The sequence below is a fragment of the Crassostrea angulata genome, chromosome 10, assembly GCF_025612915.1.
Source record: "Crassostrea angulata isolate pt1a10 chromosome 10, ASM2561291v2, whole genome shotgun sequence".
In the NCBI taxonomy this organism is placed as follows: Eukaryota; Metazoa; Mollusca; class Bivalvia; order Ostreida; family Ostreidae; genus Magallana; species Magallana angulata.
Genome location: NC_069120.1, coordinates 20,536,403 through 20,546,706, shown reverse-complemented (window position 1 = coordinate 20,546,706; position 10,304 = coordinate 20,536,403). Strand labels below are relative to the sequence as shown.

The following is a 10,304-nucleotide window of genomic DNA, read 5'->3' as shown; positions in this document are numbered from 1 at the left end:
TGGCCCCCCCCCCCCCCACTTTCAAAAACGATGCTACGTGCCTGTGACTTTAAATTATAGTAATTTTTAGAAATGAAGATTAATTATTTTTCTATTGTGTGGTCAAGCGGAATGTCAAGGGAGAAATTTTTCAGCTTAGCTAAATTTATATCAAATTTAAAACGTTGGCTGAGGTGTGGTTTTTTATTATATGTTCTTTTTTAAAAAAGCTTCTTTCGTGAACTTTTGAAACAATCATGATAATTGTATAGAGTTCGTTAAATAAACGTTCAAGCCAGGTGAATCCCCTCGCCAAGGAAAATAAGTGTTTATTTCATTTTGTTATGATGGTTTGTTTACTCTTTTATGTTTAATTTTTCGCTTGTCACAAATTGTAAATTATCTAGTCCTTAAGTCAAGACAGATTGTATTATAGACAGGTATATCGTTATCCTGCATGGGTTTTCTTTCCGTTTTTCCTTCAAACTTCTTGCGTGTACCAACTGGAGATCAACTTTTTATCACCATCCATTTCCTGGTAAAAATTTATGGGCTTCAGATGTACTTTATTTAATCATGTACATCTGTTGGAATTTTATGACGGAGACGGAGTAGTACTTGTCAAGTACAAACATGTGAAATACTTCCGCAGTGCAAAACAATATCAACTGAAACGTTGAGAAGGCTACCTTGATTTACGTATAAAGACTTCCAAGTTGTGTGTATTGGGAGGTGTGCGTGTGTGTGTGTGTGTGTGGTGTTGGGGAGGGGGGGGGTGGCTTATATAGTCATTTCCATGAGAAACATAGCTGGGGGACATGCTATGATTTGAGTTTTCTAAAAGTTCGATAAGGAAAGATTTTGCATTAAACATAAAATTTGCTAATTTATGATTATACATGATCTCATTATTGCCAGAAAAGATATTTTAAAGTTGAGTTTAATTTATTTTGGAACTACAATGTAAATGTATTAAATTTAGCTCCCATTAAAATCATTATTCACAATTATAAATAATTACAGAACCATATGTCAGAAAATACATCACAATAGAAACTCCACTCACATTCATATGAGTTTATAAAGAGGATCGAGCAAAATGACTTTTGCAAATACTTCTTAACACTTGCTGTATATCATAGTGAAGGGTCAACAAAGTTTCAAAGCTGTATCAGAGTAATTGTTATATTAAATATTTTATTCATTAAATGCCAATCTACACACTACACAAGTCCAAAAGAAACTTTTATATCAACAATGACCTTTTCAAAATCAACTTTCCAACGTAAATAAATTTACATGAAATTCTCAAACAGGACAACAAATTTTGAAGTAATTTAATTTGACCAATCCCACCCCAAAATGTACCTGAAAGTAGTACATGTATAAGAATTAATATTCTGAAATCATGAAAAGTTTAGAAACATTTGTTGAAGGAACCTGATAGATTTCCAAACTACAATTCATAAGGCATCTTCCTGCCAACAAACGTAAACTTCCCAGCATGCCTAAGTTCTTCCTCTTCCTCCGCCTCACTAGATAAGCTCAAAATGTCCTCCATGGTTATAAAGTCCATGATTTTTTTGGCAACAGGTAGCTTGGGAACATTTTTCAGAAATGGTTGCTTCACACACTCTCGGATATGACAACGGCAGATTTCTTGTAAAGACCTGGGAAACTTTAAAATTTTCGAAAACACATTCAAAATTTCCTTTTTCTCTTCAGCAGGAAAATGCATATTTAATTCTTGAGAAGTTCTCAAAATATTTGACAAGATTTTAATGACTTTCACTGGTATCTTTCTGTAACACATCAGGTAGAGTTTGATCAGCTCAATGTTTTTGTGAGTCAGTGCTAAAAATAGAGGTTCAAGGTCAAAGTGGGGATGAGAATCCTGGTAGAGCACACAGCACACCATCAGCTTCTTCTCCCGGCAATGGGACTCTAGGTCACAGCCATTCTTGATTAGTACTTTGGCAACTCTTGTACTGTTCTCATTAGTCGCCACCATGATTGGAGTCATTCCTTTCTCATTCATCTGTAAAAGTGTAAGATTGATAAAATTGTGTCCTTAATTAATCCACTCTTGGATAACTGCCAACTTATGACTGAAAATCTACCCCTCTTTTAAATATTTGACATGTATACTGAACATGAATACACAAAAACTAAAAACATGTAGTAGCTACAAAATATTTGCACCATGTATGAAGTTTATTCACTTAATTGTAACTTTCAATGAAAACACAAATGTATGAGTTCCTATTTTTACTTACCACATGGAAGTCACAGTTTACGTCGATCAGCTGTTGTACAATGTGGGAGAAGTTGTTGGCCGTAGCGACATGGATGGGGATGGTAGACACTTTGGCCCCCCGAGTGTTGACCTCAGGGAGGGACAGTAACCTCTCCACAACCTGGGTGTTGCCCTTCTCACAGGCTGTGTACAGTGGGGTCTGCTCTTTACCGTTTCTGGCATTAATATCACAACCTGCAGACATAGGAAATGTGGAAAAGGACCATTAATAAGACCTTCTGCTGGTATGAGGGAGGAATTAGTATTTCTATATCTAACATATATTTAAACACAATATCACTACCAATTTATAGTTAATTTCTAACATCTCACAAAATTCTAATTATAAAAGTTCTGCAAAGGTAGGCATATAGATTTAAGTTAAAGAAATATTGAAACACAACCTCATTGTATATTTCAGTTCCCCTGAATTACACAAGTCCTAATTGTAAATGCTTTGTAAATGTCAGCACACAGAAAAAAAACTTAAGATATTAAGTTGTACCTGACTCAATAAGAAGCAGGGCGGCCTCCGTATAATGTTGAATGATGGCTTCGTGGAGGGACGTCAGCTGCACTGTTTTTTCTTTCAGGTCCAAGTTACTTCCTGCTTCAATCAAAGCTCTCACTATCTGGAGAAGGTTCAGAAATCAATTTCAATCCATTGGTGCAGTTTAAAAACAAAATTTTGACATATATGCACAACAAATATAAAGCTTATCTAAAAGTAAATAAGCCTAAATACACAAACAAGTACCTGGTATGTAGAAGGAAAGTACTTAAAAAAGTTTTTACAGTAATTTACAATGCAATTTATTGGAACTTTGAGTATCTTATGACATAGTTATAAAATTCTTGCAGCTGTATATTGCTCTCAAATAATTTTCAACTACATGTTCATGGGAAATGTTTACCAATAACAATTAGAGAATAGGTACCGGTACATGTATAATGAATACATAGAACAAAAGAGATTAATTTTCACAAGGCAACCTGGTTCATTCAAGGCCTAAGTCTTATTCTTACCTTGATATCTACTCGTGACAATATGGCTGAAAACAATGGATGCTCTCCTTTTTTATTCACCTTATTTACATCACAACCTGCAACAAAATGTACCTCACAAACACACTTGACATAACAAATTCCATCTTTCGATAAAAAAATATCTCTTCTAACTATAAAACTCAGGTAATGAGAAATTTCTATTGCCAAAAAGGTACATATTTAACGTTAAACACTTATGAAATTTATAAAATTAAATTTCCTAACAATTCGCCATTATTCTAAAAAAGAGTTGATGATAATAAGTAAGTAATGATAATAGTTTGATTTAGTTTCTTTCAAATATAATAAGCTATCATATACATGTACATATAAAACCAATCATTATCTGCACATAAAAATAGCAAAAAATAATGGTGAGTGGTTTTAAAACAATAAAACTCACGACAGGAAGCAAGCAAGCATCATTTAAGACCTTATAAAATATGTACTAAAATATATGTACTGAAATTGCAAGAGAGGTAGTTCTCAGGAAATTACGGATAATTCCTCAAAAATATTCTCTGAATTTGATAAACTTACCAGCAGCTATCAAGTGATCAACGATTGTTGCATTGTTTCCATAGACACCAGCATGTAAAACACTGTCTCCTGAGGTTGTTGTGATGGAAACATCAGCCTTTTGATCCAACAATAAGGTAGATAACTCTACAAACACACCAAACTACAATGATTAAATAAAATATAGAGAATTTCAGCTTTTCTCTTTTTAAAAATAAATGCACCAAATAAATGCCCCTATTAAATGTTCAGAGAAAAACATAAAATTCTTTGAATTGTTTTTACTCTAGTGTTCTTCTAGTTCACTAATTTAAAGCTTTAGACGTTAGGTGTCTCCTTATCACATCAACACTTATTGCAAACTAAGATTTGATAAATATACTGTTTAATTACATCTAAAAGACTAGTATAAAGCCTCCAGAGGGAGATTTAAATCTGCAACCCAAGGATCAGCTCCCTTCACTGTGACTCTAGAATGGATGTGAAACACCCACTCTGTAACTTCTTTAATTAACTTTGCATCAATTCAATGTAAAAAAAATGATGAAGATAGAATTTTCATCACAGTTCTATGAGTACATTACTCCTCTGGTATGTACCTCTGAAGCATGCATGCTGCCCCAGTACCTAAGTTTCCTGCAAAGGCACTCTGATACAGCGCGGTCCAGCCCTGGGAATCCTGCTTGTTGATATCGGCGCCCCTGTTGATCAGCTCCTTAACAATGGCCATGGCCTGCTGGTCAAATTCCCTCCCAAACACACTGGACACTACGAAGACATCACACAGAAGACTTCAAGAGATGTATAGTCTCTAGAATATTAACAGCACAACATTAAATTATACCATATACCAATCTAATTAAAATTAGATCTTTGATCCGCTCCTAATAGATCCCTACACAAAGCAATCTAATAGGAGCGGATCAAAGATCTAATTTTAATTAGATTGACCATATACATGTATAATGTCATTACTTTAGCATGTGTGGATTAAAAAAAAATCATCATAATTTTTGAAAACATAAAGCACCTGGAACTAGAAGCATATATTGTATATTCCAGTATTTAAGTATAGTACATTTTAAACTATTGTAGATTCTTCAATGAACTTGCAGTTACTTGCTCCTGTTTTTCTACATGTAGGCTATGCTGGATCATACCTTGCCTGATGGCGGCGTGTATGGGTGCCTGCTGCTGTTTGTCTTTTTTGTTAACATCTGCTGCAGCCTGAATCAGGGCTGTTGCTGTCTTCCAATGAGATCCAATGATTGCCTCTACAAAACATTAAATGCTCAGACTTCAATTATATATCGCTATACAGTATTTGCTAAATGTTAAGGACCGCATTTGAAATTTTTGCACAGTTTTTAACAACTTATTAAAAAAAACATATTTGGAAAGAATACTGAATTGCCCTAGCACTTAAGAAAACACAGTACAAATAATCATGCATCCTGCTTACCAATAAGAGGCACTCGTCCATTGGTTGTTGCCATATCTACATCTGCTTTGTGAAAGGCTAATTCTTTAATTATGTCACTATGTCCTTGTGCAGCAGCCAACAAAACAGCTGTTTCACCTGCTCTATCCTTTAGATTAACAGATGCCCCTAAAGCATACAAAAACACATACTTATGTTTTCCTTCATGTACTGGTATATTCAAGTTTGTTTCTTAATATTCAATTTAAAAAGAAATGATTTTATAACTCAAGTAAATAGTATGACTAAAATTATAGTGTTATATTGTTGTCATAGTTTTGAGACATAAAGCACTCCTCTATGGGCACCTTACATTATACATTTTTCATATCCGTAATAAAAAATATACACCCTCTACCTAATACTCAAGTAAATAGTATGACTAAAATTATAGTGTTATATTGTTGTCATAGTTTTGAGACATAAAGCACTCCTCTATGGGCACCTTACATTATACATTTTTCATATCCGTAATAAAAAATATACACCCTCTACCTAATAATACACAAGTTGTATTAGAAGGTACCGGTATATATTTTTATCATGAGAAATATATTTACTTGTGTATTACTAGGTAGAGGGAAAATATTTTTTATTATGAGAAAAAAATATATATATTTGCTGAAAAACCCCTATTACTATTTTTTTTATTATATAAGTGAATAATTTATAAAATTAGAATTCAGTGACCTTTTTCAAGGAGGATTTTGGCTACTTCAGTCAGTCCTAGTTCACTGGCTACTATTAGGGGAGATTTGAAATCTGTATCTATAAAGTTGATGTTGCATCCCCCATCCACCAGTCTATGCACACAGCTAATATGTTCGTTCTTCACTGCTGCATGTAGAGGTGATTGACCATGAACATTTTGGAGGTCAAGGTCACAACATGCTTCTACAAGGACACTCACAATATCAAAATGACCTTTATAGGCTGCAGTGAACAATGGAGTTGATTCGTGGTCATTTTGAGCATTCAGCTGGGCTCCGCTTCTGACCAGTAATTTGACAATGTCTGCGTGTCCTTTCCAGCAGGCTGTGTTTAGTACGCTGTTCTTCTGAGCGTCACAAACATTAACATCTGCTCCTTTCTCCACCAGTTTCTGACAAATCTCATACTCGCCCTCCTTCACAGCTAGCTGCAGTGCTGTCTGGCCTCTGTACTGGAAATCTACTTCAAAATCTTCCTCTAAAAGTTCCTGTATTTTGAATCTGTCCTTCTGAATAATGGCATCTTGGAGTTTCCGAATCCTTCTTCTTTTTTCTCTTTTTTCAAATCCACTCCGAGATTTATCTATATTAAAAAAAGAAGAAGAATTAATGATAGTATTTACACATTAATTACCCATTGTCGGAAACCAACGGTCAGTTTCGCTCCTCTTACCTCATTTAGAGAAGCAAGACTGACTGGGGGTTTCTGACGATGATTTATTACCATGTTCATTGGTTTGATATTCACTTTGATTGACAGTTCTGTAAAAACACCTCCTTAAGACTGATTGAAGGTTTTGTTGGGTGGTTAGGTTCGAATGGTACAGTATTTATTCTGGTGTTCAAACTTTGAACCAAAAAAATTATTTTCACAGCTGATTTTTATAATAAGTGTTAATTCATTGCTTGATAAGATGCTTATCAAGTTTCATTACAATTGGCTGTTGATCTACTTCTTACTTCAGAAGTTTTTAAAGAACTGCTGAAGAAAGTACGTGTTAAGATTGGAGTGGAATGACTTTCTTCACTACGAAAATGCAAAAAAATAAGTCTATTGAGGCATTTTCAAATGAAATTCGTCTGCGGATAGTGAATAGTTACACCATTGCCAGTGATTGCATGCATTCTTTCCCTTATATGGACATAAACATGTTGGAGTTGTAAAATGTCAACATATAATCTTTATAATTAATAAATCTTTTGAATTCTTTAACTTTTGAACTGAGTAAAATTCAGCTTTATAAATACCTTGCGATCTATCACGAATACGAAGCTCTTCTTCTTCAGCCATCTAAACGAGAGTTACTGTCCTTGAAAGACTTTCGGAACTCCTCTATCAAAATTCCTTTTGAATTAATTCGTTCAAAATTGCCTCGGCTCTCTTTTTTCTTCGCGATTGTGATTAAGTTTAGGGGGAAGGGGTGTTCATATTTGTGAGAGAAAAAAGGATACACATCCAATGTCATGTTGCGAGGCTCATTTTATTGCTACAGTAGGAAATTGTACTTATTTTCGCTGGGCATATTTAAAATTCGTGCCATTATACGTTTTCAATAGTCATACATGCATGTTTCTGATAGTTGATTTTCGTCGAGTGAGATTACCCTTAAAATTACGCCAATTTCCTAATTACATGTACCTAATTACACTTTCATTTCTTCTTTGGTGTTTACATTCTTCTGTGTTTTTCCATTAAATATAAATTCTGTTATTTTTTAGATCGCCGATTTTTATAGTTTTCATTGCACATGTTTTTTGTGCGATCTAGTACAATACAGTATATCTATGCGTTTTAAGAAATCGTTTCGATACCATCATAAAATTGAACACAATGAACAAAATATAGCTATATACATATAAAAATATTTAGAATTTTATCCTTTTAAACGATTTTTCCGATATTTGGTAGATGAGCATTGCCACTGTACTTTAAAAACGTTATAATAGAATGAAACCTTGTAGAACTAAGTTATGATACATTGCGTAAAGGAAAAAGTGTATTCTTGGAAATTTTACACACATAATAATGCTATCCTCAGGGGTTTTTTTATTCATATTTTTTTTAATGAATCTGTTGTATCAATCTACATTTGTAATACTCCAAATGTAAAGCAAAATTTGGCAAATTGTGATATTCTGAGATTATCCCCATTAAAAACCAGATGGTAAGTATTTTTTACAAAAAGAGGTAGGAAATAATATAGCTATTCACATATTTTTTAACGTTGCTTTGAAGTGCGGAAAATGACAATTCCCAATATATTTCTAGCCTATAGTAAATGTAGCTTTGAGATTGCCCCTAAAAGGAACCAGATGGTAATTTCTTTAAACTTTGCAAATATACTAGACAAACAAACAATTATTCAAATTTCTAGTTTATTCTATTGTCAAAAGCATAATTTAAGAGATATTTTTCATTGATTTTATTTTCAAGGCTCCTTTCAAAGTTATGTGATAACCAGTTTAAACCAATTTTAGAAAACAGCTCCCTCCGTGATCTGCAATTTATACCGATTCATTTAATAAAATAATGGATTTCATCAATAAGGGAATGTTAATTTAAGCATAAAATGATTTATTTTTGACGCTGTCGTGTTAATAACTGCCGTCAGGTGAGCAGACATGATATCATAACGCGCGTTGCTCAATTTGTCTCCTGACCTGACGGCAGATATTGATACGACAGCGTCAAAAAGTAATTTTTAACGACAGCGTTAAAAGTAAATCATTCAATGCTAATATAATAAATCTATGCATCCCAAGTTACGCTGTGTGCTAGAAGTTAAATCACAACAAAATTACTCAAATGACTAATAAAAAACGAATTTTAAAAGATTTTGGTCAAAATTTAGTTTTCCGTTTTTAATGTTAACAATGCTTCAGCAAGGCCTTTCTAATGATCAACCAAAATTTAAGTGCCAGTCGTCGAGTTATAATCGAGATACAGAGCTAACAATTAAACAAAGTTCAGGTCATGTTTTTGCTGACATTTTGAATGCTGAAGAGAAAATTACAGGTTTAGACCTAAAATGAATGTGACAAACGCTGGAAAATGTTTTAAGGTCAAGATCTAGTAAATGATTCCAGAGTGTCTTTTTGGTGCTAGAACTATTATGACGTCATAATAGATTTTGGTGAATCTTTTCCCGTATTTAACGGCTTTAAAGGAATTATGTAGAAAATAAAACAATCACGTGAAAATTAAGTAATCCCGGTACCTATATTCAATTTGACATCATTTTAAAGAGTAGGTCAAGAGCTTGTTTAATGCCGTTTTTCGAGAAACTGTAGGCTTCTAGATATATTTCATAAGTCAAAAATGGACAAAAGTCCGAGATTTGATACCTTTATCCTTCATATTTCATAGAAAATGGTTGTATAAAACATGATTTTTCATTGAGTTTACCAAAAATTTAAGCCCCGGTACACCCTATGAAACAAAGATATTGTTATAAAGCATCATTGAAAGAATTTATATCTTGAATTTCATAAACCTGTAGGCACCTTCCATTTATTAGATCTTGACCTTAATGTTCAAAACGAATTAGCAGATAGAAAAATCAACTTAAAAATATGAAAACAAAAACATAGCGTAGGCCATGTTAAATAACAAAGAATTGATTTTCAATCAATTAAAGCACCTCTGGTAAGATGAGGAAACAAAAAAGATGTCATCATTTTAGTTCTTTGATTGATAACCATCATAAGTAATAAATCGGCTGTAATTTGTTTAAAATTGCATAAAGATCGTTTAAGAGATTAAAATTGTCTACATGACAGAGCATGCGTGGATAGATGGAGATCGGGGTCCGAACCCCTCCCCCGAAAAATTCAAACTTATTAAAATTTACATTATAAAATTACCGAAAGTAGGCCTCTGAAACATCCCATTCCCCGAAAATCCCTTAGATTTTTTTTTCTGGAGCCGTGCATGCAGATACAGAACTGTTACCTGGACAATTGATGATGCGACTCCTCCAAAGACATCTTAAATATCATCACACTAAATAGCACTGGCTGCTGGGTAATACCGTGTGTTTTTTTTTATGTATTACATTATGTTAAAATGTTAAAAAAAAATCCCCATTTATCAGAGCTGTAAGTTTGGCCAATCATACAAATTTCATCAGATATTGGGACAATTTATCGTCGTACTGGTGGGCTCCAAGGATTTTCCGCCTGAAAAAAGGGGGAACAATGCCTCCCCCCCCCCCCCCCACAGTCTAAATTTAATGGCTCATACTTTTTACGCATTTGTATCTTTCATTTAGAT

The 10,304-nt window shown here is 33.6% G+C and overlaps 1 protein-coding gene across 1 annotated transcript; it reads right to left on the bottom strand.

Moving 5' to 3' along the window:
* Positions 1–1,156: 1,156 nt before the first annotated feature.
* LOC128166925 (ankyrin repeat domain-containing protein 50-like) lies at positions 1,157–7,353 on the bottom strand. Its single transcript, XM_052832387.1, has 10 exons — positions 7,280–7,353; positions 6,012–6,614; positions 5,304–5,450; positions 5,002–5,115; positions 4,469–4,609; positions 3,863–3,988; positions 3,302–3,378; positions 2,781–2,907; positions 2,256–2,470; positions 1,157–2,017 (listed from the first exon to the last, which is right to left on the bottom strand). The coding sequence occupies exons 1-10, from the start codon at positions 7,320–7,322 to the stop codon at positions 1,436–1,438; spliced, it is 2,175 nt and encodes a 724-aa protein (XP_052688347.1). The 5' UTR covers positions 7,323–7,353; the 3' UTR covers positions 1,157–1,435.
* Positions 7,354–10,304: the final 2,951 nt, after the last annotated feature.

Coding starts and splice junctions, on each gene's coding strand:
- LOC128166925 (XM_052832387.1), bottom strand. CDS start 7,322: ATGGCTGAAGAAGAAGAGCTTCGTATTCGTGATAGATCGCAAG. Junction 2,471..2,780: donor CCTGCTTCTTATTGAGTCAG/GTACAACTTAAT, acceptor CTATGTCTGCAG/GTTGTGATATTAATGCCAGA. Junction 2,018..2,255: donor TAAACTGTGACTTCCATGTG/GTAAGTAAAAAT, acceptor ACACTTTTACAG/ATGAATGAGAAAGGAATGAC.